Source organism: Macadamia integrifolia, chromosome 1 (genome assembly GCF_013358625.1).
Source record: "Macadamia integrifolia cultivar HAES 741 chromosome 1, SCU_Mint_v3, whole genome shotgun sequence".
Classification (NCBI taxonomy): Eukaryota; Viridiplantae; Streptophyta; class Magnoliopsida; order Proteales; family Proteaceae; genus Macadamia; species Macadamia integrifolia.
The window spans coordinates 19,025,350-19,052,789 of record NC_056557.1 but is presented as its reverse complement, the minus strand read 5'-3'; the positions used below and the strand labels follow the sequence as shown (position 1 = coordinate 19,052,789).

At 37.8% G+C, this 27,440-nt stretch overlaps 1 protein-coding gene across 1 annotated transcript in view; it reads right to left on the bottom strand.

Moving 5' to 3' along the window:
* Positions 1–24,264, bottom strand: part of LOC122071517 — a 64,742-nt gene extending 40,478 nt beyond the window's left edge. The window contains exons 1-7 of the mRNA XM_042635919.1: positions 23,878–24,264; positions 21,489–22,439; positions 6,224–6,324; positions 6,010–6,124; positions 5,356–5,433; positions 5,078–5,170; positions 4,705–4,788 (exon numbers count right to left, since the gene is read on the bottom strand). Coding sequence (XP_042491853.1) covers positions 4,705–4,788; positions 5,078–5,170; positions 5,356–5,433; positions 6,010–6,124; positions 6,224–6,324; positions 21,489–22,439; positions 23,878–23,925 — 1,470 coding nt within the window. The 5' untranslated portion in view covers positions 23,926–24,264. The remainder of the gene's footprint in view (positions 1–4,704; positions 4,789–5,077; positions 5,171–5,355; positions 5,434–6,009; positions 6,125–6,223; positions 6,325–21,488; positions 22,440–23,877) is intronic.
* Positions 24,265–27,440: the final 3,176 nt, after the last annotated feature.

Sequence of the window (27,440 nt, the reverse complement as noted above, 5' to 3'; positions counted from 1 at the left end):
TGTTGAGTTTGTGCATAAGTGAAGTGTGTGATTCCCCTTTTTCCCCCTCTCTACTCTGATTTCCCCTTTCTTCCCTAAGGTTCTCCATCAACTTGGTATCAGAGCCGAAGGATCCTCCTTCGTTCTCTCCACATTCCCCTTCATCTTTCCATCTTGCTGTTCCCCTTTCCCCTTTCTCTGTTTCGGTCCTACAGAAACTACGAACACAAAAAAAAAAAAGTCGATTCTTCACAAGATCGATCCTCTCTATTTCACTGCCTCCTCTCTCCTTTCACCAACTTCATCGATCCCTCCCCTTCCCTGTTTTAGGGTTCTAGCGAGTAAAAAAAAAAACAGAGTGAGAGAGAATCGATTCTGCCAGAGGAGAGTCGACCCTCCACTACTCACCGCCCCCCTTTTCTCTTGAATTCTTCCATCGAATCCCTTTCTAGGGTTCCATCAGTTAAAAAAAAAAAGAAAGGGTCAGCGCAGAATACGAGAAGAAGAAGAAGAAGACTGAGAAGAGACAGCAAACAGAAGAAGAAGAAGAGATAAAGTGAAATGGAGACTCATACCTGGAGTTTCCATTGCAAGTCAACCTCGATCCCTTCCTGGTTTTCAGCCGAGTTCCGCTACTCTCCATCGCAGGTTCTGTCTCCGAGAAGGAGGAGGAGTAGGAGAACCCCTTTGTCGTTAAGTACCCTCTCAACCCATAATTCTATTTTTTATTTTCTCCTAATCCCTTTTTTTAAATTTCCAGAATTACCCTCCTCTTTATCTTTTAATTCCTTTTATCCTATATTTTTTTCTTATTTACAATTAGACCCTTGCCCCACACTTGATATCCTTTGTGGTTTAAATTGAATTTCAAGTAATTACAATTCTGATATTCCTAAAAAAAAAAAAAAAGAGTTATTTACTATTCTACCATTATTCTTTGAGTGCTATTTTGTTAATCATCACCATGGTAGCCAATAGTGAAGTTGTTCAACAACTAAACTCTTATAAAAGAGAAACTGATACAAAAATTGATGCTCTCACTACCATGGTCACGTCCTTTCAGACAATGGTGGAATCTATGCAAGTTTCTATTGATCGTTTGGTGGCAGCAGATAAAGGAAAGAGTTCCATTCAATCTGGGGATTCTTCCAACACCACTCCAAAGGTCCGTCAGTATCACTACCATAGTTTTTAAGGCACTGGTAAGGCGACGCCTTAGCAGCGCCTAGGCGCTGATGCGGTCTAGAGATGGTAAGGCAATGCTCCGCCTTATGTTTTTTTTTTTTTTTAAACACATTTTAAAATTACTTGATGAAGATTCCAAATATAGATTTTTTATTGATAGGTGTATGGTTTTGTTAACACTTGAGATGTATGGGATTAGCTTTACTCCACCAAAAATAACCAAAACAAACAAAACAAAAACCCGATTCACAAATAGGGTTTGGATTTTGTCAAGGGTTTTAAGAAAGGGCTTTGAGAAGGAATCAAGGAACAAGGAAGAACCACTGATCCAAGAAACCATTTTGCTCCGGTAGCGGTGAGCTTCATTCTTCTTTGACAAGATTAGAAATATAGTGGATGACCTTAGGGCTTAGGCACTCATTTTGGCATCATAGAGGTAAGCATAATAAAGACTTGTATTTTTTATGTCTTCTTTTCTTTATATTTATAATTTTGTTTCATAGTTATGTATTTATATTATATGTTAATATGTTATGATGATTGATGATTCATGATTGATGATTCATGATTGATGATTGACGATTGACGATTGACGATTGACGATTGATGATTGATGATTGAATATTGATGATTGATGATTGATGAAGATGAACTTAGTTTATTCACTTTATTGATTTGTTTTCTTAATGAATATCTTACATTGGTATGAATATGAACCTTTAATATTTATTTAACATATGAGTAATAGGATTCAACTAGGATTTGAACCAAATAGATTGGTTTTATAAAAAAATTACACAGGAACGCTTTAGTCGATAAGGCGACGCTTTATGCCCACCTTATCACTAAGGCACTCCGAAAGACCCTCAAACGCCTCTGTTGCCTTACCGCCTTAAAAACTATGATCACTACCACCATCGCCACCACATCATACACCACCACAACCACCACCTCCACCACCATATGGAATCGGTAGACATGATGATGGAGTAGAAAGAGCAGCAAAATGGGATGTCCTTGATTGTTATGAAGACAACAATCCAGAACTGTACCTTGACTGGATTCACAGCTTAGATACATTCTTTAGATGGTACAGGTTGACTGAGGCTCGAAAGATCCCATTTACAAAGGCCAAACTGAAAGGCACGGCCCGAGTCTAGTGGATCAAGCAACAACAGAACCGAACCCGAGGCATTGGTTTAGTCACTACTTGGGCTGAAATGCATGAAGTCATGAACCGGAGATTCTTGCCTTCTGATTACAAGCAACGTATGCATTTCAGGTTTGCACAATTGATATAGGAGAATTTAACTATTGAAGAATATGTTGCGAGATTTTATTATTTGGCCACTCGTTCTGATTTTGAGTGGGATAAAGAAGTATTAGTGGCACAATTTCACAATGGTTTGCACTCTCAACTTAGTGCTGCCCTTGCATCTAGTCGACGACCTACTATGGAAGACGCCGTGCAAGTAGCATATCAGGTTAAGGAAAGTCTGAAACGTCCATACAATCGGAGAAATTTTGTAAATACTATTCCTCGAGGTACTAGCTCCATCCTGCAACAGCCTCCTACCCAAGAAAGGTCATCTAGCAAACCACAGGCTAGTGCTACATCTATGGCCTCTTCACGACCTAGTCAGCCATATTCTCCACCTTGACATGTTTCTGAAATGTCATCTTCACGGCCTACTCGTCCATACTTACCCCCTCGGCGTGGTTCAGATAAACCTTCTGATTCTTCAAAATTTACAGTTCGGTGCTACTCATGCCATGGATTGGGCATCAGTGCTCAATGTCCCAGCCCTTTGGTTACTTTTATTGATAAAGATTCTCCTATACCATATATTCCTGAAGAGCAACTTGGTTCTGACACAGTTGATTTAAGAGAAGAGTGTGCGCTAGGTGAAGTCAATGAAACTCTCAGTGATGAAGACCAACATCCTTTTTATGTCATTCGTCATGTGCTGACCACTCAGAAAGCCATTGATAATGAAGATTGGCGCCGCAGTAGTATTTTCCAGACTCGTGTGAAGTGCAGTGACCAGTTGTTAACCTTGGTCATTAATGGAGGTAGTTGCACTAATGTTGTCTCTGAAGACGCTGTTGGTAAGCTGGGATTGAAGACAGAGCCACATCCAAATCCCTACAAGGTTGCTTGGGTGAACAGCACTAATCTCAAAATCACAGATAAATGTTTGGTCACATATTCGATTGGTGGATTCAAAGATACAGTCCAATGTGACGTCCTCCCTCTGAAGGTGTGCCATATCCTTCTTGGTCGACCTTGCTTGTTTGACAAGAAAGTACAGCATTGTGGCTATGCCAATACCTATGCTTTCAAGCATGCCAACAAGACTATGAAGTTTCATCCTACCAAAGATCTCTCTGAAATTAAGCTAAAAAAGATGGTGGGATCGTTCCTCATTCAGTGTATTCCTTCAGACGGTCTCCACGGTCCTTTCCCTAACTCGACAGAGTCAAGCTCTTTTCAGAGGAGGAGAGTTGATGCAAATACAGCTGCCCTTACCTGGCTGGACCAGCATGATCGGCTTTGGAAGCCAAAAGCCAAAAAGAACCAGTCCATCCCAGGGTTTTGGTCCAACAAGGGTTGGAAATAAAATTAGTAGTTTACTTAGTATTTTATTTCATGCTTTTACTTTCCAGATTTGAATGTAGGAGTTGGGATTTATTTCCTTACATTGGTTTCCTTTTATGGTTGTTTCCTAGTTTAGGCTAGTTTCCATTTCAGTTAAGTTTCTATTTTCATGTTCCTATTTTCCTATATATTGGCTATAATCGATTGAGAACTTAGAGTGATTTTGATTATTGAATGAATATGTTGAGTTTGTGTAAAAGTGAAGTGTGTGATTCCCCTTTTTCCCCCTCTCTACTCTGATTTCCCCTTTCTTCCCTAAGGTTCTCCATCAAATGGAGAGAATGTTCTAGAATATTACAAGAACCATTAAACCCCTAAAGAACCTAAGGACCTATTTGGATTCTAACAACATCCCCAAGACCCATTATTACAACAGTTTCTTTCTCGCTTCTGTTTCCCTTCCCCACCCCTTTTTTCCTTGTATATTCTTCTTCTCCTTGGCAATTAATTTTTCTATTCATCTAAAAAAAAAATTAAGGGCAGAATTCTTCTTCAACATATGTAGACACCAAGATTGACACAGCACAAATTTGGCTACAGGTCTATTCATACAATAGTAAGGGTGGTGGGCAAGGGAAATTTTGAAAATTTACTTGAGGTGCCACACAATTCATCAAAATAAGCTGCAACTACCAGAAACATGAATAATATGTTGTCTACTTATTTGCAATATAAATAAAATTAATAAAAACATAAAAATATTAAACAGCACACATGACAATTATCAGAAAAGAAATGAAAAAGGGAAGGAAAAAATAGCATTTTCTCATGAAATCCTATGTTTTGGGGTTTCCCATTTCCGAAATCTTGTGTCCATATTAATCTGACATTAACCCATATCCATGTAAGAAAGCAGCAGACAAAATGGATAACATACTTGCCTTAACCCCAAGTTTCCTTAAGGACCTTGCAATGCCTTTGGAGTGAGTACCATCAACATCCATAAGTATGACATTGGACCTGTCCTATAGGTGGCAAAAGAACATTATTCTGAAACATCATTATTGGATCAAAATCAAAGAAATACTACAAGTTTTTCCTTCACCCATGGTGAATAGGGATTAATCCACGGGTTCTGGAGGTTGGATGGGACTTCTGGAATAGTTCCTAGGCCATTTTGAACTTCATATAGTAGGGCGACAGAGGAAATATGACACCACAATGGCTAGATTCTTTTCAACTATGGTGAAGCAAAACTTTGGCCAAATACTTAAGCCTAAAGAAGTAAGCCACATTTAAGATAGTATTACATACTTGCAAAATCTTCAAGTTGCGAATAACAGCAGCAATTATGGCATCATCAAGGTCTCTTCCACTCTTTACTAACTTCGTTACAGAGCCACCAATCTGAGGAGTTCACAGTAAGTCCCACATAACACTCTTTTGCATGTCTTTTGAACAAATCATTCTTTGAAAATATGGAATTCATCACAAAAAGGGAAAATCAAAAACTAAAATAAGAAAAATTAAGGGAGAGGGGGAAAACTGTTATTGTAAACATGTAATGTAGCATGAAGTAATTGCTAACCAACCTGAGGTGGAGAAATACTTGCATATCTATACCGAGCTCCTCGCCTAAGGTCAGGAACACCATCTCTCTCCCTAGAATTCTTCACAAACATTAATGCATATCAACAAAACCAATGAACAGATCAGAATTCAACAAAATGATGTATATTTAAATATTCACCAAAGAAAATCTCTTTTTCAGCAAGTGGATCTCCCCCCCCCCCCAATCAAATACATAAAAGAACCATAAAAAATAAAGGGAGACTTTTTGGGGGGTCGGTGGAACTAATCAATAATAAGACTGAGTTTTTTATTGGACACGAGAACTAGAGGACGGGGTAGAGAAAGAGCTCAGATAAGAACTTAATACCTGATCAAAATATTGAAGGGTGGACAGTCAAAGAGTGCAAGTATAAATAGGTTTGAAAAAGGATCGTAGAGTGTCTAGGGTTGAGCCAGGAGGATCTCTTAACGCCTTATTTTTTCTTCTCATTGGATTTATTTCACAAAGACTCCCCATGGTAAGCAAAAAAAATGGGGGAACAAGCACTCTTGGAAAGCACAATACAATGGAGAGTTGTATGCTGCATTCAGCAAGTTCTTGGAGTATTTAGGAGTTTTAACCAACAGAAACAACAAAGCAAAAGAAAAGGCCAGTGAAATTTACAGTATCTTGCCTCAGGCCGGACATCAATAAGTACAACATTTTTTTCCCCTGTCAAGAGCTCCCAAGCTGATTTAGGAGACAAATCTCCAGCATAACCGCCATACGTCAACTTCCAATAAGATACCCTGCAAGAATCTGGTAAGCAATATAAATCTTCAAGGAAAACCCAGGCAAAAAAAAAAAAAAATGCTCCCTACAACAACAAACAAAGTGAAATCCCATACCCTAAAGTGGCCAAAGTGCCAAGAAAAAGAGCAAATGGAACAATCGGGTCGTCAGGGTCCAAACCAATATTTTTCTCCAAGACCTCAATGGCTATATAAACCTGTTTCATGGCATGATAAGAATCAGTCGAAAACATTAAACATAAAACACAGACACATGCAAATTCCCTTGGATATGGTACATATGGGGGCATCTATAGAAAAATCACTTGACAAGAGCCATCCAATTGGATTTATATGGACCAGTAAGCATGGAAGTGATGTAAACAATAGAGCTCCCACAGAATTATTCAATATTATAGTAGCAACCCATTATTCCCTTAATACCATTAAAAGGGGGGGAGAGACGAAAAAGTACTAATTCTTTAGCAAAGTTCAAGAATTCAGGCAAAACTACCATAATCTGGTGAAATATTTCGCTATCAACCTTGGTCGAAACGAAACAGCATGCAAATCCATAGGCACGCAGGTCAAAATTCCGTACTGATTCGGCATTTCAGTTTTGTACTTCCGGAACAGTACATTCATTCGATTTAAATACTAAATCTCAGTTGAATGCATTTTTGTTTCTACCCATTTTGACATATTTCGACCAAAAGGGCTTTTGAGTGTTTTAGCCATTGCACTTGCAAATCATGGTGGAATAACATGTTGGAGGCTTTTACAACACTTCTACAATGAAGATTTAGTGCATTTAAGCTCGATTCTTAAAGATTCATAGTTTGAGGTGTACATTTTTCCCTAAGGCTTTGTTTGGTTGCAAGGGGAATGCAATATGTAAAGTGGAATTTTTTTCCCTAGGGGAAATAAGTTTAAATGTTTGATTGCAAGGGAAATGTATTTTACATGTAAAAAACTTTCACTTATACATTAAAATTTCCCTTTTTTTATTTCCCGACCAAAATGTGAAGAAAAATTAAAACCCTACTCTCACGATCTCTCTCTCTCACCCCGCTCGCAACTCTCACTAGAAAAGGAAAACTCTCTCGCCTAAAGAACCTTGCTTTCTCTGAAGAAGGTCAGAGGCAAAAGAAGGAGACTCACTTTCCTTTTCCTTTGTTGGTTTGCTCATAACTGGGCTGTTCGTTCTCTTCCTCGGGAGAAGAATTTGGAATCTCAAATCTGACAGAGAGGAGATTCTCAACCTCGCTTGCGGCACTGCATTGATTCTCGCTCGAAGCTGTAAATATCAGGTTTGATTTCTTTATTCATTTTGTTCCACTTGAATAAAAAAATGTGATCAATATTCGTAGTATTGGATACGGAGAAATGGTTCACTCTCTTGCAATTCAAATGGGTTTTGGATCCGCTGTGTATTTTTGCAACACATTGATTGAGTTATACCGTCGTACGTGAAGCACGGATGTATTGGTCCTCCTCGTCAAGTGTTTGATGAAATGTGTCATAGAGATTTGGTTTCTTGGACATCAATGATTTCTGGGTATGTTTGGGGTAGACATGTTGTGATGCTTTGAAACTTTTTGATAAGATGGGAGGGAAAGATATTATATCTTAGAATACTGTATTTACTGGCTTATTTCTAGATGAGAATGCTGGAGATGTTGGAAGCTCATTCTCTAGAATGCTGTCATCTGGTTTGAAACCGAACCATGTTACTTTCTCAATTGTGTTTACGCTAAGCGGGGCTGTCTTTAATCTTGTGCTTGGACTTCAGTTCTATTGTGTTACTTATCATCTTGGGTTCTATAATGAAGCCCTCATTGTAAACTCCCTAATCAATATGTTCTTCACATGTGGGGAATTAGGCAGAGCACATTCTCTGTTTGAGAGCACCCACACCTTGTAATGAAATGATCAATGGGTATCACTCAAATTTCTGTACACAAGAAGCACTAAAGACGTTCTGCAAGTTTTGGGAGCTGAGATATAAAGCAAATGAGTTTACCTTTTCCAGCATCTTAGGGGCTTTTCAAGAACTGAACATCAAGAAATAGTCAGACAACTCCATGGTGCTATAATCAAGTCTGGTTATGGTTTTCATGAATCTGTGTGTTGCTCATTAATTAATGCTTAATCAAGAATCAGACTATTGGAGGATTCAGTTATGGCTTTTAATGGGATCGAGAGATTAGATTTGGCATCTTGGGGGACTATGATTTCTGCATTTGTGCTGAGAGGCCACAGCTATGAAGCTCTAGTACTTCTCAACCGCCTGAGAGAAACTGGTGAGAAACCTGATGAGTTTATTCTGGAATAGTGTTTTAAACGGTTGTTCCAGTATGACTTGAAAATTTTAATTATATTTTTGGTGGTTTCATTTTCATCTGAAACTACCATCGAGACAGAACTGAAATGTGAAAATTTCATTTTTGGGGAACAAAATAGATTTCCTAGACCTTAAATACTGAATCTATAAATTATTATAATTGTAAAATAAGAAAAAAGAGAGAAAACGAGAGAGAGAGAGAGAGAGAGAGAGAGAGTCGCGACTTTGTGAAAGGGAGACCCAATCGTGTGATTTGGGTCAGCCCTCTTCTTCTCATTATATAGCAATATCTTCTTACAAATAAACTGTGAATAGGACTGGACAGCAGTCCTAGTAGGACTAGAAACATAGAAACATAACATAAAACTAACTAGCTACCAATCCTAGTTGGACTTTGACTCTCCTAGTTTGACTAGGATTACTAACCTCTAGACTAACACCACTAACATCAGTCCTAGTTCTACTAGGACTTTCCTAATTGGTTTAGGAAACCAACAAGGGAGGAGGGAGGAGTCTGCGCAACCCGCAGGACTCTTCCTTCCTTCTCACGATATTCTTCTAACAATAATCTTAGAGAAATTAAATAGAATCAGATCCAACACATAAACAGCGTAACCATAGATCCCAACCAAGAGATTTCCTGTCTAAAATGCTAAATCTATGAATGGTTAATGGGATTATTCTCATGGATTGTGTAGGTAGTGTGTATATACAATATACATATATATATATATATATGTTAAGTTTGTCTCGAATTCTTGACCCGTTTTGAAGATTGACCCGATCCGACATATTTTGGTGACGACCCGAATGGGAAATTTTATCGGCCCAAGCCCTCTGCTTCCATCACAGATCTCGTATGGGGGTGCGGGGGCAACGCCCCCGCGGTATGGTTCGACCGGATCGACCGCGACCCGATGGGTCGACCCACGTTTTTTGGAATATATATAATGTACTGTTGCTTGTTGAGAAAGTCATTGTATTCTAGGATTTTCACGAAGCTAGGGTTTCAGGACGAGTTCTTCCTCGCCGCTGCTAGGGTGTAATCTCTCTTCTGCATAGTGAATCATCTTCTTCTTCGCCCGAGGACGTAGGACACCACCTTGGTGTGTGAACCTCGTTAAATCTCTGTGTCGTACGGATCTATTGTCTCCCTTTATTCGTGTTTCTTGGTGTTTGATCTAACAAACTGGTATCAGAGCTCTTGGTTACTTCGATCCATGGCTTCAACGAAATACGATATTGATAGGTTTGACGGCAACATCAATTTTAGTTTATGGCAGGTTCGAATGATGGCTGTTCTCACGCAGCAGGGTTTGAAGAAAACCCTATTTGGGAAGGCGAAGAAACCTGCAACTATGTCCGATGATGATTAGAGCGATTTGAATGATAAAGCTCTTTCAGCTATTCAGTTGTGTCTTTCGAATGATGTTCTACAGGAAGTTCTCTCAGAGAAAACGGCTGCAGAGTTATGGGTGAAGTTAGAGAACCTCTACCTCACCAAATCCCTCACCAATAGGTTGAGATTGAAGCAACAACTGTATACCCTTCATATGGGTGAAGGTACTTCTATTAAATCCCATATATCTGAGTTCAATTCTATTGTTACTGATTTGAAAAGGATAGATGTTAAAATAGACGATGAAGATTTGGCCCTATTATTGTTATGTTCTCTGCCTCCATCTTATAAGCATTTTAGGGATACCATGATTTATGGTAGAGAGACAATCTCTATTGAGGATGTCAAAACGAATCTGCAAAGCAAGCAGAAGATTGATGATGAGTTGACAACTACCAATAAATCTGATGGTGTTGGTTTGGTAGCTAGAGGGAGAACGAATGAAAGGGGTTCATATGGTGACAAAAAGAAGGCTAGATCAAAATCTAAGTACAAGAATTTAACCTGCAATTACTGTAAGAAGAAGGGGCATATTAAATCTGAATGCTATAAGCTTTTAAATAAGCAGAAGGCAGGTGGTGGTGCTCAAAATCAACAGAAAAGAGATGATTCTGCAGAAGCTAGTATTGCTGAAGATGAGAGTGAGTCTGATATGCTTTTGGTGACTGATGATAAAGTTAGATCACAGGATGAATGGATTCTTGACTCTGGTTGTTCCTACCATATGTGTCCCAATCGTGAATGGTTCTCCACATACGAATCAGTTCGAGGTGGAGTTGTGTTGATGGGAAATAATGCTTCTTGTAAGACTATTGGAATGGGAACGATCAATATCAAGATGTATGATGGCATTGTCAGAACCTTGTCCAATGTCAGGCATGTCCCTGATTTGAAGAAGAATCTCATCAGTTTAGGCACTCTTGATTCAAATGGGTGCAAGTATACAGCTGAAGGTGGAGTCATGAAGGTCAGCAAGGGTGTTCTCTTATTGATGAAAGGAATCAAGGTTGGCAGTTTGTATGTGCTGCAGGGTACTACAGTCACTGGGTCTGTTGCAGCAGCTTCATCATCTATGTCTGAATCAGATGTCACAAATTTATGGCACATGAGGTTAGGCCATATGAGTGAAAGAGGGATGGCATCATTAAGTAAAAGGGGCTTGTTGTGTGGTCAGAGTACAGGAGCAATGGAGTTCTGTGAGCATTGTGTGTTTGGGAAGCAGAAAAGAGTTAGTTTCAGTACTGCTATTCACAGGACCAAGGGAACTTTGGACTACATTCATTCAGACCTATGGGGGCCCTTCAGGGTTGCTTCAAAGGGGGCTGGTGCAAGATACTTGCTTACTTTCATTGACGATTTCTCTAGGAACGTTTGGGTCTATTTCTTGAAGCACAAAAATGAAGTATTTGTCACTTTCAAACAGTGGAAGAATTTGCTTGAGAAGCAGACCGGGAAACAAATTAAAAGGTTGAGAACCGATAATGGCCTAGAGTTTTGTGAAGGTGACTTTAATGAGTTCTGCAAAAATGAAGGTATTGCAAGACACCATACAGTTGTTAAAACACCCCAGCAGAATGGAGTGGCGGAGCGTATGAATAGAACCTTGTTAGAAAAGGCAAGGTGTATGTTATCAAATGCAGGATTGGGCAAGGAGTTCTGGGCAGAAGCAGTTAACACAGCAACCTTGTTGGTGAATCGATCTCCTTGCACAGCTATTGAGTGCAAGACTCCAGAAGAAGTTTGGTCAGGTAAACCTGCAGACTACTCAAATTTAAAAGTATTTGGATGTCTTGCTTATGCACATGTAAATGAAGGGAAGTTGGAACCTAGGGCTAAGAAATGCATTTTTCTTGGGTATGGATCTGGAGTGAAAGGATACAGGTTGTGGTGTTCTGATCCAAAGTCTCCAAAATTTCTTATTAGCAGAGATGTTACTTTTGATGAATCTGCTATGTTGCATCCTAGGAAAGAAGTTCCTATTCATTGTGATGAAGGTCAAGAAAAATCTAGAGAGAAGGTGGAGTTTGAAATTGGTGGTTCATCTTCAAACAAAGCACAATCTACTTTAGTCCAGTTGCCTACTTTTACTGAAGGAGATGATGCTCAAGAGAATCAAGAAGAAGAGCGGTACAACATTGCCAAGGATAGACCAAGGAGGAATATTAGACAACCACAAAAGTATGGGCATGCTGAATTTGTTGCTTATGCATTGTCTGTTGCAGATACAATTGAAAATAGTGAGCCTGCAACATATTCTGAAGCTGTTGCTTCAATTGATTCTACAAAATGGTTGATTGCCATGAATGAGGAGATGGAATCTCTTCATAAAAATCAGACTTGGGAGCTTGTGAAGCCGAGAACAGGGAAGAAAATTGTTGGTTGCAAATGGGTCTTCAAGAAGAAGGAATCTGCCTCAGGTGTTGAAGATGCTAGGTACAAGGCACGTTTGGTTGCAAAGGGCTACAGTCAGGTACAAGGAATTGATTTTAATGATGTTTTCTCACCTGTTGTTAAGCATAGTTCTATTCGTGTCCTACTTGCTTTAGTTGCTATGCATGATTTGGAGTTGGAGCAACTTGATGTGAAAACAGCATTCTTGCATGGTGAACTAGAAGAACAGATTTATATGCATCAACCTGAAGGGTTTGTTATTGAAGATAAGGAGGACCATGTATGCTTGTTGAAGAAGTCCCTAAATGGTTTAAAACAATCTCCTAGATAGTGGTATAAAAGGTTTGATTCAGTTATGGCTAGTCTTGGATACTCCAGGTGTCAATATGACTGTTGTGTTTATTTCAGAAAGCTCTCTAATGGGTCATTCATATATTTGTTGCTTTATGTTGATGATATGTTGATTGCAGCAAAAGAGAGGAATGAGGTCAATAGGTTGAAGGAACAATTAAGTTCTGAATTTGAGATGAAAGATTTGGGGGCAGCAAGGAAGATCCTTGGTATGGAGATCAAGAGGGATAGAAAAGCAGGGAAGCTGTGGCTATTTCAACAAAAGTACACTGAGAAGGTATTGAATCGTTTTGGCATGAAAGATGCCAAACCTGTAACTACTCCTCTTCATCTCATTTTAGACTTTCAACTGCTCTATCACCTAAGACAGATGAAGAGGTGGAGTACATGTCACGTGTTCCATACTCTAGTGCAGTTGGCTCCGTTATGTATGCTATGGTTTGCACTCGTCCTGACATTTCACAAGCTGTCAGTGTGGTGAGCAGATATTTGTCATGTCCAGGTAAAGCTCATTGGGAAGCAGTGAAGTGGATACTTAGGTACTTGAAAGGGACCTCTGGTGTTTGTTTGGAGTTTGGGAGGAATGGTGATAGTTTATCTGGTTATGTTGATTCAGATTATGCAGGTGATCTTGACAAGAGAAGGTCACTCACAGGCTATGTATTTACTCTTGGAGGAAGTACGGTTAGTTGGAAAGCTACTTTACAAGCTACAGTTGCATTATCTACCACTGAAGCAGAGTATATGGCAGTGACTGAGGCAATTAAAGAAGCTATTTGGCTCAGAGGTTTGTTGGGAGAACTCAGCATGGATCATGGGGTGACTGTTGTCCATTGTGATAGCCAGAGTGCTATTCACTTGACTAAAGGTTCTATGTATCATGAGAGGACAAAGCACATTGATGTTCGGTATCATTTCATAAAAGAGATAATTGCTCAAGGTAATATTCAAGTGTTGAAGATTGGTACTGAAAACAATCCAGCTGATATGTTGACTAAGCCTCTATGTGTTGGTAAGTTCGAGCATTGCTTGAACTTACTTGGTGTTTGTCGTGTTTGAGTTCAGCCCTTTGGAGGGCTATTGGAGAAGATGAAGATATTAGCTATTTGTTTATTTGTTGGAGGAGAATTTAAGCCAAGGTGGAGATTTTTTAAGTTTGTCTCGAATTCTTGACCCGTTTTGAAGATTGACTCGATCCGACATATTTTGGTGGCGACCCGAATGGAAAATTTTCTGAGATTTGTGATGGAAGTAGAGGGCTTGGGCCTATCTGCCCATCACTGATCTCGTATGGGGGTGCGGGGGCATCGCCCCCGCGGTATGGTTCGACCGGATCGACCGCGACCCGATGGGTCGACCCACGTTTTTTGGAATATATATAATGTACTGTTGCTTGTTGAGAAAGTCATTGTATTCTAGGGTTTTCACGAAACTAGGGTTTCAGGGCGAGTTCTTCCTCGCCACTGCTAGGGTGTAATCTCTCTTCTGCATAGTGAATCATCTTCTTCTTCGCCCGAGGACGTAGCACACCACCCTGGTGTGTGAACCTCGTTAAATCTCTGTCTCGTACGGATCTATTGTCTCCCTTTATTCGTGTTTCTTGGTGTTTGATCTAACAATATATATATATATTAATGTGGGTTTCTCCATTGATTGGAATATGATATGGTCCAGATGCCACGCATGTTGAACCAAGAAACAACCATAATCTTGTGTTCCACTCAGAAATTTCTCAAATAAAAAATGCTGAATCTATAAATCTTAAATGGGCCATTCTTAAGGAAATGAGATAGATTTGAAATCTATTATTTGTGATCTCAGATTCCTTCAAAGTAGGACTATCGATTGACTAGATTATAGTCGTCTGGTTGCAAAACATATAAAATATACTAGAGAAGATCTGAATCTACTAACCATTACCAAAGATATGATCTATATATGTTTCCCACTGAAAAGAGAATTCCATGCCCTGAATCCCAACTAGATGAATTGCTAAATTGTGCTAATTAAAAGGAAATGTAGTTCCATGGCAGACTTACAGGAAACCTCAAGAATCTGAAAGAGCATGCAAATTGAAAGAAGGTTGGGATTAAGATCCAAATTAAGTTCTGCAAACATCACATTTACTTCAATGTCTTGAATACAAGGAGTGAGCATAAGATGCTTCTCAAAATGAGACCCACATAAGAGATTTAATTTGGGTCTCAGATTTGGAGTATAGTCATGGTGTAAAGCATTTTAATGCAATTTAGAACTGAATGCAGCAGATCTGGTCTCTGAATCTAAACTCTGGTTTTACTTTAACATTTCACAAGAAAACCCAACCCAAAAGCCTGAGATTGGACTTGGTTCAGTTACTGGTTACAGAGAGAAGAAAAAGAAGAAAAGGAAGAAATGGAAAATTTTTAAAGTTGCTTCCTAGGTCTAAATTATTATAATCTTAGAGAAATCAAACAGAATCAGATCCAACACATAATTATTCCTGGAAACAGAGAATTGGGAGAGTGGGCTGCTCAGCAGTTGATTCAATTGGCCCCTGAAAATGATGCAGGATATGTTTTCGGTTTTATGGAGCCAGAAAAAAACTGAAACAAAAAACATGACTAAATTCGATAAAAAACTGAACCGGACCGATAGTAACCTGATAAGAAACTGAAAACCCAAAAAAGCCAAGATTTTCTCATTACTTTTCCTAGGACAAAGCTAATGAGTTTACTCAGGCTAGTTGTTCTTATGCTTGAGAAAATGGTATGGAAATACAATACTTCTGTTGTATTTATAGATTCAAATGCTGTGCCAGTTTTTCATTCCTCAATAAGATGGTTTCTTTGGCCGGGGATATGCTAGCTCCATGGGAACAAGATATTCAAGATGCAACATGCCCACCATACATTTGATCGAATCAGTCTGAGTGGCCACTCAGGAGCAGCCACTCCATTTTGCTAGTTGGGAATTGGGGTTGGAATGGAATTGAGACCGACCGATTCAGCTTATTCCTATTCCTCAAATTATGGTCCTCTTCGGCATTGTCTGTTATTTTATCATTTAGATATGTTTTCACCTTAGACAAATAGAATCCTCCCTTCTGCATTGTCTGTTACTTAGTCTTAGATGTGTTGTTACTTTATAAGTACAGAAGTCCCTTCTCTAACGTATTGTTAGTTGCTTTGTTTTGGGTATCTTTGTTGTTCCACATGTATGGAGAAGAAGATGGATCAACATATGTGATTACTGTAATCGTATACTAATTGAAACGTTTTCATTGGTCCTACCCATTTAATTTATGGAAAGAGTTTGTCCATTAATGATTTTTGATTGGTCCTTCCCATTTAATCATTGACCAAAGGGTCATATTGCTCATGTTGTTCCACACTAAGTTAGATGTGCTTAATTGATAATTGTTTCTCTTAGATAAATTATTTAAATGTGGGTTCTTTTTTTTCCTATTTAGATGTTGGATTGTCTACACTCTTACAATATTGTAATTCCGCTTTTATTTTTTACCATAGTAGACATTAGGTTGAATAGTTTGTATGGATGACCCACATATAGAGACTCTGAGGAGGGACTTATTATTGAAATTGCATCCTCAGTAGCATCGGCAGCAGCTGTGGTATGCACTGCCGCAGAATACTACTCAAAATATGTAGATAAGACAATCTGTAGGAATACTTATTATACTCATCGTGATTTTGTGAGTCATTTACTGGAGTTAGACAGGGATTGCAAAGACATGGTTAGGATGAATATAGATTGCTTTCAGAGCTTTGTTAATATTTTTCGAGAATCAGGTCGTCTTCACGATTCCGTTCAATGTACTATTGAAGAACAAATAGCAAACTTCCTACACACATTTTTCCTCAACCAAAGGAACCCGTAGCATAAGTTTAAACGATCTGGAGAGACCCTAGCTCATTACGTCCACATGGTTCTAGATGCTATATTAGACATGCAAAAAGTGTTTCTGAAAGATCCTATTGTTAAAACCCTTAAAAAATTCAGAATAATCTTAAATGGATGCCGTATTTCCAGGTACAAAACTTGAATACAATAAATATCTATGAATGTTAAGCTTATATTAGTTAAGTTTTTGACTAATTAAATGCAACATATTTCTTTTCGGATTTCATAGATGCCATAAATGGTACATATATCTTGACGAGTGTAAATCCTGAGTATGAAGCTAAGTTTCTCGTAAGCAATATGCCACCCAAAATGTGTTCGCGGCATGTGATATTGATTTGAAATTCACATACGTCTTAGTCGGATGGGAAGGTTCAGCGACTGACTCCAGGATTTGGCAGATGCTATCCATAGAGAGAACCCAATTGTCTGTATGTGGAAGATGTTATCCATAGAGAGAACCCAATTGTCTGTTTGCCAGGTATGAAATTAGAATAGTTGAGGTTATAATTCACATATTCAGCTTTTATTAGAGTAACGATTATCTGAATAATATTTTTCTTTGTAGGAAAATACTATCTTGTTGATGCTGGGTTCCCACTCTTATGCAATTTTATTCCCTGTTTCGAGGTGTACGCTATCATCTTAACGCAATTTTGGTAAACTACCTCAAAGTGAGATCGAGTTATTCAATCATAGGCATTCATCCCTATGGAATCACATTGAATGTGCATTTGGAGTTTTGAAGAAGCGATTTAATACCATAACTGTTGTACCTGAGTACCCGTTCCAGATACAGGTTGACATAGTTATGGCATGTTGTTATCACATTAGAATGGTAATACCAGATGATTACCTTTTACAGGCTGTTGAAAGAAACCTACTAAAACAGTCTGTGAATCACAAACCTCAGCCTGATGCCCATATAGCGCAACACCTTAGTAGGGTGGCAGAAGCAAAAGAAGGATCTAGAATTGGGACCGCACTTATGAGGCGACGTAATCTCCATTAGAGTATTGGTTGTACCTTTTTTTTGTGCTATGCTTGTAATAGCTATAAAGTCGGATTATGTTCTTGACAGTGATTTGAAATGGAATTATAAGATCTTTACAACAAAACACCAAAGTTTGATTATGTTCTTGATTGTGATTTAGAATGAAATTAATGATTTGTGTACATTACTCTATGAATTCTTATGTGGAGTTAATTGTCATCATGAAACATCCTTTCTTATATTTATATCATTTCTAGGAGTATTGAGTTTGTGCGATCTTATTCTTTTTTGTCATCTAGTTTTATTTTAGAAGTTTTGGAATGAAAACAAAGACTTCAGCTAGCAGGAGTATTGTCGTTGCATCTACGGGTGGCATGGGTCAAGTAAAACTCATGTGCTCAAATAAACTTATGATGAAGCATTTGATGTCTGAAGCTATTCTATTATGTATTGTAATATAGGAGGATGTATTACGCATCAATGAATAAAGAAAGAACATTATATGGACCAAACAAATGGATGAAACAATGATTCGATGCCTCTAAGTCCAAGTATGGGAGGGGAAAAAGATTAGAAATTCTTTCAAAGAGTCGGCTTACATTTTTTTTGCTAAAAAGGTGAATTCAAAGCATCCATAACACCATATGGAAGTAACAAAAGACAATGTGATTAATCACTTAAGAATAATTAAGCATACCTTTAGAAATCTTTTTCTTTGTTTAGAGCAAAGTGGGTTTAGTTTTAGTCACACGAAAGAAGAAGTTGAAGGTAGAAGACCAAATATGGAATCCATTTGCTGCTATGGTATGTGTTTTAATGATTAATTGCATAAGTATTTATTTGATTTTGTGGTTCATTGATATTATTATCATATATTAATATTTGATTTTCCTTTCTTTTGATTCAAAAAGGAAAAGAATTCATAAAGCTGAGAAACATGACTTGGTCTCTATTCGAAGAACTTAAGGAAGTTGTGGGTGAAGATCATGCCATAGGGGAATTTTCTCAGTTGAACAGAGATTCTTTGCATCAAACAAAAGATAAGGGAAAAACTTCTGAAGAACCTAGGCAATACATCCATCCAATGGACCACATAGAGATTGGTGAGACCAATAGCAATAAAGGTTTAAACACCGAAGTCCCAATGTCCACATCGCATTCTGGAGAGGGGAGTGGAGTTGGTGCATCACATGATGTACCTTGAGAGAGAAAGAGAGTGAATGTAGCACTGGGTGACCAAATATTTGTTGTTGCTGCCTCTATAGATCGTTTGGCAACTATGGTCCAAGAGAGGCATTTCTCTTTTAAAGCATTTTTGGATGTTGAACAAGAAGTAGATGGATTTATCGAAGATACACTTGACATTGTCTTTAATTTCCTCACAGTAAATGAACCTCAAGCAAAGGCATTTTTAGTAAGGAATGTGGAGCAACGGAGGAGGTGGATCTTGAGGTTTCTTGATCAAGGCCATTGAAGCTGTAAGATAAATACAATCTAATTTGTATTCTGATCATTGGAACATTCTTTTTGTATTCTCATTCTTTATATTAGTTGTCATGGATATCATACTTGGAGATTCTATGCCATTTTATTTTAAATCATTGGCCCTAGAAATTCATCTGTCATTTAGTTTGTTAAGGATGCGTAATTATTTGAATGGTGCAAAGAAAACTTCTTATTTACCCTGAATATCCTACCTAAAGATTCCATACCCATTTGTATTTTTTTTTGTCTTTGGCCTTTGAAAATTCAAATGCTATTTAGTTTATGGAGGATATGTAATTATCAGATAGATGTCTGGGAAATTGTGATGATATGTAATTGCCAGATAGATGTTTGAGTAATTTTGATGATTTCTTTCTCTTTCTGTAAATGAAACCCTGAACTGTGTTCTCACTTTGGGTAATGTCTGTTGTCATTGAAGGTACGTGATATAAATGCCCAAGAAGAGATGCTGAGGAATCCGAGTAGCAATCAGATTGTTGTAGGTGTTCTAGCAGGAACATCTTCCAATGAGTTTGGGGTGGTTGGTGGATTGCACATATTTTCTCTTTTATCTACCAAAAGGAGAACATTGTATATCAAAGATTGAACTCATCCTTCCACTGAGTTGAAAATATATGGATAATGAAGATTCTTCTCTTCATGGTTTTGTGGAATATGATCATACCATCAAACTCTTACATGAGAGTTGTATTGACCATTTTACATATACTTAAATTATGATTCTGATGCCTCCAATGTTTGACATGTACTGAAATTATGGTTTAATGTTAACTATGTTACTATCATCGCTTTTGGGCCAGACTTTGTATCAGCTCCTGTGAGTTTCAGAAAGGGTCTAGCTGTTCTACTACTGTTTGAACTTTGAGGAGAACATTAGCTACCTGTCCATAATCTATATAGAGTCTTCTGTAAGAAGCTTCAAGTAAGTTTTAATTTCTTTTGATTGTTGTTGATTTCATCTTGTTTCTCTGTTTTTTGGCTTCTCTTTTCTTGGGTGATTCTGATTCATGAATATTGTATCTTAAGTAAAGTTCAATGTTGCCCTATCACTGGTTAGTTACTCTAATAAACTGAGTTTAAAGAAAGGATGGAAAGCTATGTTGTAGATTGGAGTGGAGAACCATCTTATCTTCTCTTCTCTCCTTTTTTGCTTTTCTTATATATTCCCCTGTTTGTGGAAACTTATCAAATCTTCTCTTGATTATCCAGAGCTACCAAGTTCTTTCTCTTTATCTGATGGGTGTGGCTGAGCCGATACACATTTACTAATCTGTGAAGTAAAGATCCTACTCTTAGTCGATGCCTCAAATCATCAAGAGATGCAATTTGAGAAAACTGGTTTTATATCAAAAGTAATGGGACCAGAGAACCATTGCACATAGCACTGTAAGAAGGGTGCAATACTTTAAAGAACTGAGTAGAATTTAGAATGTAGAACTGAGAGGCAAAGAGATTAAGAATGATTGGAACTTTAAAATAAAAGATGAAAGCTTTTAAGGCCATGAGAGCTGAGAAGAGGTCAGTGGATCTAGTGTGGATTAATAACCAAAGAATAAAGGGGTGTAATTGGTTACAATTTAGCAAGTTTGGTTGGATTACAAGTTTTTTAAAATTTTACATCTATTTTACATCAATTTTACATCCAACCAAACAACTCTGGTAAATTAATTTCACTTCACTTCTATTGCAACCAAACGACTCAAAAGGGAAAAAAAATTTCCCTTTTCACTTCCTTTCATTTCCCTTCCCTTCCCTTCCCTTCCCTTTCAACCAAACATAGCTTAAAGTTAATTTTTGCAAACAAAAAAGGGGGTAAATATGTAGTGGATAGGATTCAATTCTTCAAATGATAAATATCATAGGCCTATCTCTGACTTCAAGGAGTCAGATTTAATTCTCTGTTTTTAAAAATTGATTTTAAATTTTCTGCTTTAAAATTAATTTTCTTACAACAAATTTAAAAAATAAAATAGAATTAATACTTAGTGGCTGACTATTCACTTATTAAATGATTTTTTTTCTATTTGTAAATTGAAATGGAATATTTTCAGTTGTCTTCGATTATTCTAGTGCATATAGCACTAGTATAACCTACATTTGAGAAATATATAGCCAAGGTACACCATACACTACCAACCTAGGGTAAGAAACCAAAGTAATGTTTTCAGCGTGTTTTCAACAATCTAAAGATTCCATTGTGTTTAGGGATGCTTAATTAGGGTCTCCATGAAGTTTCGGGCCAAAATATGGTCATTTGACCATCAATATGGTCAAACAAAACCAACCACCGAAATGTGCAGCATTTCGACCAAAATTCAGTGGTTTCGCGAAATATTTCACTTTCGACCTTGGTTGAAACCGACTTCTTGAAACATGTTCTTTAGACAGCAAATGACATTATGGGTCTTAAGGGAAACCAAAAAAACAATAATATGAGAAAAATAACTAATTAAAAAAATAAAGATATAAAGTTGGAACAAGAAGAGGAGGTCACCTGCTCCAAAGCAGTTCCAGCAGGCCTCAAAATTTCTGTAGCTTTATCTTCAGATAAATTTAGCACATCCCTAACCTCTGGAGGAAGTAGCTCCTTCACAGATCCATATGAGTAAACAAAAAAAGCAGTACCACCAGCTAAATAATCCTCCGCAGTGACAATTGCCCTTCTCAGGACGTCAATAGCAACAATGTCCACCTTACCCGTGGTCTGCTTCAAATCATCTGAGAATCTTGTCAATCTATTAGCAACTGATTCTCCTGTCCGACCAACAAAGAAAAGCACATCGTTAACAGCATTTTCAATTGCTTCAGTTGCAGTCTTAATGCGGTATATTAGCTCTGAGGTGATTGCATCTACTGAACTTTTCACAGCACGTTCTCCCTTGTCAACTGATGCATCAATGGACTCATTAAATCCCAATGAGATATCCTCAATATTTGTTTTCAGCTTGGAAAATGCATCACCATCCATCTCTGAACCATTAGAAAGTGGGTTTTCTGGGTAATTAATAGCTGCAGCATCAACAGCAGTCATGGAATCAGATCCTGATAATATATTTGCACCATTAACAACTTCACCAGGAATTTTCAAAATTTCATCTTCTTGGGTAGGTACACTTGAACTTTCCACATAACTCATATCGCTGCTTCCTAAATTGTAGGGTTTACTAATTGCTCCAGTTGGATAAGACCATTTGTTTGAGAACCCTGCCCCAATGTCATATAGTTCATTTGTGCAAGGAGGACTATCCACTAGCTCTGGGGAGACTGATTGTTCAGGCCTTTCAATTACGTGAGAGAGAAACTTTGTAAACTGTGGTCTGAGGAAAACTTCTTGAGAATGAATCCTATGAGGTGTGACCAAAGCCACCCTATCTTCCATAATGCATCTGAGCTCAACAGCCTTCCAGGTTGAGGTGAAGGGGTGCAATCCTGCATGGCAGTACATCTGCAGGACCATACTTTCAAAAAGTAAACTTAAGTTGCCCAAGCATATGCATTGAGGTAGAAATCTAAAGCGTCTAACGTACCGAACAACTGTATGAGAGATATTGCTAAGAAATAGGTTAAACAGACATGCTTAACTGCTGTCACTGCTCTTAATATCATTAATATCAATCCTGCATGGTTGTAATATTTTCCTTTTGTTTCTTCATTAATATCATTAACTTAATCTTTTGAAATAATAATGGAGTCTCCATCAATAGAAAGTTTATGCACCATGGATGAGAACATATATTTTTTACACATTATTCTCCAGATTGAAGATGATGGAAACCATTTTATCACAAGAGTATTCAAGATGTCTTTTTTTGTAGAACTTGGCCAATTCTATAATTTGCATATTACAAAAAACAACAAAAATCCATCCGTACAAAAATAAATGATATAAACATCCAATTACTAAAATGGAAAAAAAGAAGAGATTTATTTTCCAGTTATTGAATTGTTCCCAAATAAATAATGAACATGGTGCATAATTACTATATTGCTGGATGCACAGGATCACTATGCTGGGTTTCTTAGCCCTCAGATAACTATGATATAGACCCATCAAATGGATAGTTCCAGTCCCTCTGGCATGTGGACCATGTAGAAAGAAGTGATTCGATTAACGTACCTGTACCTCAGACATTGAAATGATTAAGAAAAGAGAGACCTTGTATGTAGCAAAGTAACCATTAAAAATATACTGAACCTTTAACTTTGTACTGAAACAAAACAGAATGTTAAAATTCTGGGTTCAGAAAGTGAAATTATTTTATATATATATATATATATATATACTAAAATATGGTTGAAGCTCTACTTTCAATCATATCATCCACTTTAAATACTAATAAAAAAAAAATTATTTCACTTCACTTGAATTCTAACCAAATGGATCCTACATGATTGAAACACCTTCAGGAACCTCTGACAACCATGAAACTCTACATCCTTTTGTAATTTTTGAAGTGTCTATGCAGGTTTAGGTTCACTTACAGAATGAGTAATAATAACATATTATGAATTAGAATCATTAGATGAATGCCGGTATGAATATCTTTTATTTCAATGGGAGAATTAATTCCACAGGATAAAACTTAAAATTATCATCGAATAGAACGGAACCGAGCTATCACAAATCATATAACAACTTGGACGTAGTGTGAGATACATTCATAGCTACTGTGCAAAATTGAAGTGACCCAATATGATACATTCTTGTAAAAGGAGCAATAGCTACCTTACTTAAATCAGTGAAAATTTAGAGTTAGAAATTCTTGTTTTAGCTGTTCAACACAATCATAAAATGGACGGACCATAAATATAATAGAGTAAAAGAAATCTGATTCCAGAAAAAAAAAGTAAATCCAATATTGAGTTTAAAGAGAGTGAGTGACCTGGGTATGAGATGAACAAATCGGGGTGGCCGAGCAAAGAGGTAACATCGTCGAATCAAATAGAAGAAACTCACCACGTCTTCTTCATGTTCTACTCTAAATCTATCTATCCAATATTCCAATTCAAGCAACTCTGAAAATGGGGGTTTCTGATGTGCAGTCAGTCTACTGAGACATTAGAATCGACATCGGTAGGTAAAGTTTGACGCTGCTCTGTGGCGGTCTGTTCTGAAAAAAATAAAATGTGTTCTGTTTTGTTTCCTTTTGGCCGCAGCATTATCCATCCATTTAGATTACAACAGATAAATCAAAGAAAGAATTTCTAATTTTATAAGAACCCCAAAGCATGGGACTTGGTAGAGAAAGGATAATGATACGGAGAGATCGTGTGGCTTGTCGGAGCTGTTTGCCACCTCTCAATTTGTCCTCACACTACTATTTGTTATCATCCACCAGAAATTTGTACACTATTTATTGGTAAAAGTTTTCTATTTGGACATTCATTATCCACTCATCATCTAGAGCCTATAGACGACCGGGACTCATAGCCAGGCTGAGTTTCATGGGGTGGGGATAAGGTGGGACAGGGTTGGAACACATGACCTACTATGTCTTGCGCAGTTTGGTCATATCTATAGCTGACAACAACCATTGAATTGCAAGCTCATTCGCGGATGTGATTTCATTTCCGATTAATCAAACTGTGTCGAACTAGGACTTGACCGGTTCGTTTGTGGGTCGCCCACATGGGACAAGTATAGACCCTCTAAGATTAGGAGCTCTAACTGGCTAGAACTCTATAAATAAAAGGTTGGGCACAACAAGCATAAGCTTTTGACATAATCTCAAGAGTTTTATCTATCTCTCCCAATTTAGAATAAATGTTTCTAAGGACCTCCATTGCTATCCTTGGATTTGAAGGGTAGAACTTTGCCTAGCGAGATCGCCGCCAAGCTTTGGATCATTAATGTTCGTGCGGATCGATGCATAGTGCAATCCGATCCATTCTGCTGCAAGGAAAGCTTCATTGAGGTAATTTGTGACCCTCTGATTGCTTTCTGTTTTACATTGGTATCAGAGCCATAGGTTTGGTTGTGCACCGCTGACCATGCCTTGTCGCATGGTCGTGAAAGATTGTGCTTCTTCATGATTCAAACCCTCGACTTTGTCACTGATAAGCCTAGGAAAGTACACCGCTCGTTATATAGCCTTTTTCTTACCAATCTAGACCCTGGAAGACTTAGCCTCCTTGCATTTGAGACCTAAGGTTATGTTTCCTAAGGCCGAGCCTCTGGCTCAATCGACTCCTGGCCGAAGAGTCTACTAGGACGTTTTGGATCCGAGCCAATTATACAGCCACGTGAAGGATGAGCCCATGGCTCGATGTTGCATATTGATTGTCCTTGTTAGCAACCTTGGCCACGTATCAATGATGAGGTGGTCAGAGGTGATGTGGTGGTTGTATATGAACACTAAGTTATCTTAATAGTGCTTAGAGATATATCACAAATTATATGTGTGAAAGTGGAAGTAGTGTGTAAAGGACCCTTCATTAAAAGGGAAGAGATCATTGTTTTATACAATGGTAGCACGTTTGAAGGTATTTTCAGAAATCTAAATGAAAGATTTAAAAAAAGACATGTGCATATAAGTTTTAGATCCTTGAGCTCTAATTCTATCACAATTGGAATCATGTCAATCGAATATTGGAGTAAAAATATATGACATGTTCTTCAGACTAACGTGTAAGCTGAAAAAGGCATTGTCTTACACATTAGTTGGGTTCAATCCCGTTTTTGAGATTTATGGATTACATGAATATGATAAATGTAGTTCTCTGAGTCCTCTATCTGTAGGAAAAAGAATATGGTCAATTGGAATTTGGATGAGAGAGATATAATCATTTTCGTATGATCACTCTGAAACAGAGGCAACCTAGATTCTCATGACGGGTTCAGTTATCATGATTTTGAGTTGAATTTTGAGATATTTTGAAGAAGAATTAGAGAAATGATATTTCTACAAAAGTTATAGATATTTGAGTTTACTTTCAAAAGCAAAAGAATCGGTTCATTTGGAGTTATATATAAAAATGTTATGACTCTCGTATTGAAATAAGGTCAATCTGTCAAAGTAGATTCCGATCAGAACCAGGTGGTTAAATCTACACGATTTTGGGGCTTTTGTTTGACCTTCTTAAGTGGATTTTGGGGATTTATTTCATAACTTCTTGAAGAGACAAAAGAAGATAAACCCTAAAGAAAAAAAAAAAAAAGAGAAGAAGAAGCTAAGTGTCTGTGTGCTCTCATACCAAATCTTGAGAAAAACCTCGGTTTAAAGATTTTTGTATATTGAATGCTTTAGTGCCATCACCACCGAGCTTGAGTAGCCATTAAAGACAACATTGAAAGTTGGTGAGGGGTTTTGGAGTTCATTAAAGATAAAGAAACTTATTGTGTTTGATAAAAGAAGAAGAAGGAGAAGGCAAAGAAGAGGGACCACTATCTTCAATTCTTGAAGGTTCAAGATTCTTCATCAAGTTCATTAAAGACAAAAAAGCTCCTTGTGTGTGATAGAAGAAGAAGAAGAAGGAGAAGACAAAGAAGATGATGAACCATATTCTTCTCTTGAAGGTTCAAGATTAGCCATCAAAAAGGAAAAATTGAAGATTCCAGTGTATCCGAAAATCTGAGAATCTCAAAGAAGGTCTCCACTCCTTGCTAGTCAAGGGAGGTAATTTCTGCTCACCAAGTCCTATTGTTTATGACCTACGTTGTTAAAGTTACAAAACCTAAGGTATTGATTGTAAGAGAAGAGATTATACTCATATTTATCATCATTTGCATTATAAAGGGGGATGAAACCCTAGCTTGAGTACTATCTCAGGTTGAAGCAGGTGTCATAGCACCTGGACTGTTGTAATAGTCATAATCTAGTTGAGTATTGAGAAAAATACGAAACCCATAAAGGATATTATTCCGTGGAGTGGGCAGTGAGCCGAACCACGTATATCTTATGCCATTTGTGTATGCTTGTATATTGGAGTGCGTGGATTGTGTGAATGTGTGCAGGATGGTATGTTTATCTGGTAGACCTGACCACTAAGTGATGCAAGGTGGACAAACATATAATTGTATGTGTTGAATAGAATATAAGGTAGCTTCAAACAGTCATCTCCAGGAAAGATTTTATAGACACTATTCAGCCCCCCTCTCAGTGTTAACTTGGGATTAACACTCGACCATCTTTGGGATGAGCCCATGGTTCAGTTGTCATGTGGACAAACTCATAGCTCGGCCATACTAGGTCTAGCCTCTGTCCAGCCTGACTATCCTCGATATTTAAGGTGCAAATATGGATATCTTGCACCGACAAGTCAACAAATCTGACCAAAATCTCACTAGATTGCCAATGGATCTTTTCCAATGGTTAAGCAAGGAAGTTGCTCAATTGGGGACTCTCCCAAGTAAGGAATGCAGGACCGAAATAACAATGCAAGATCGGCGGTGGATCCTTTAATCAAGTCCCACGTCTTTGACATAACAAAATATTCTAGGCATCTA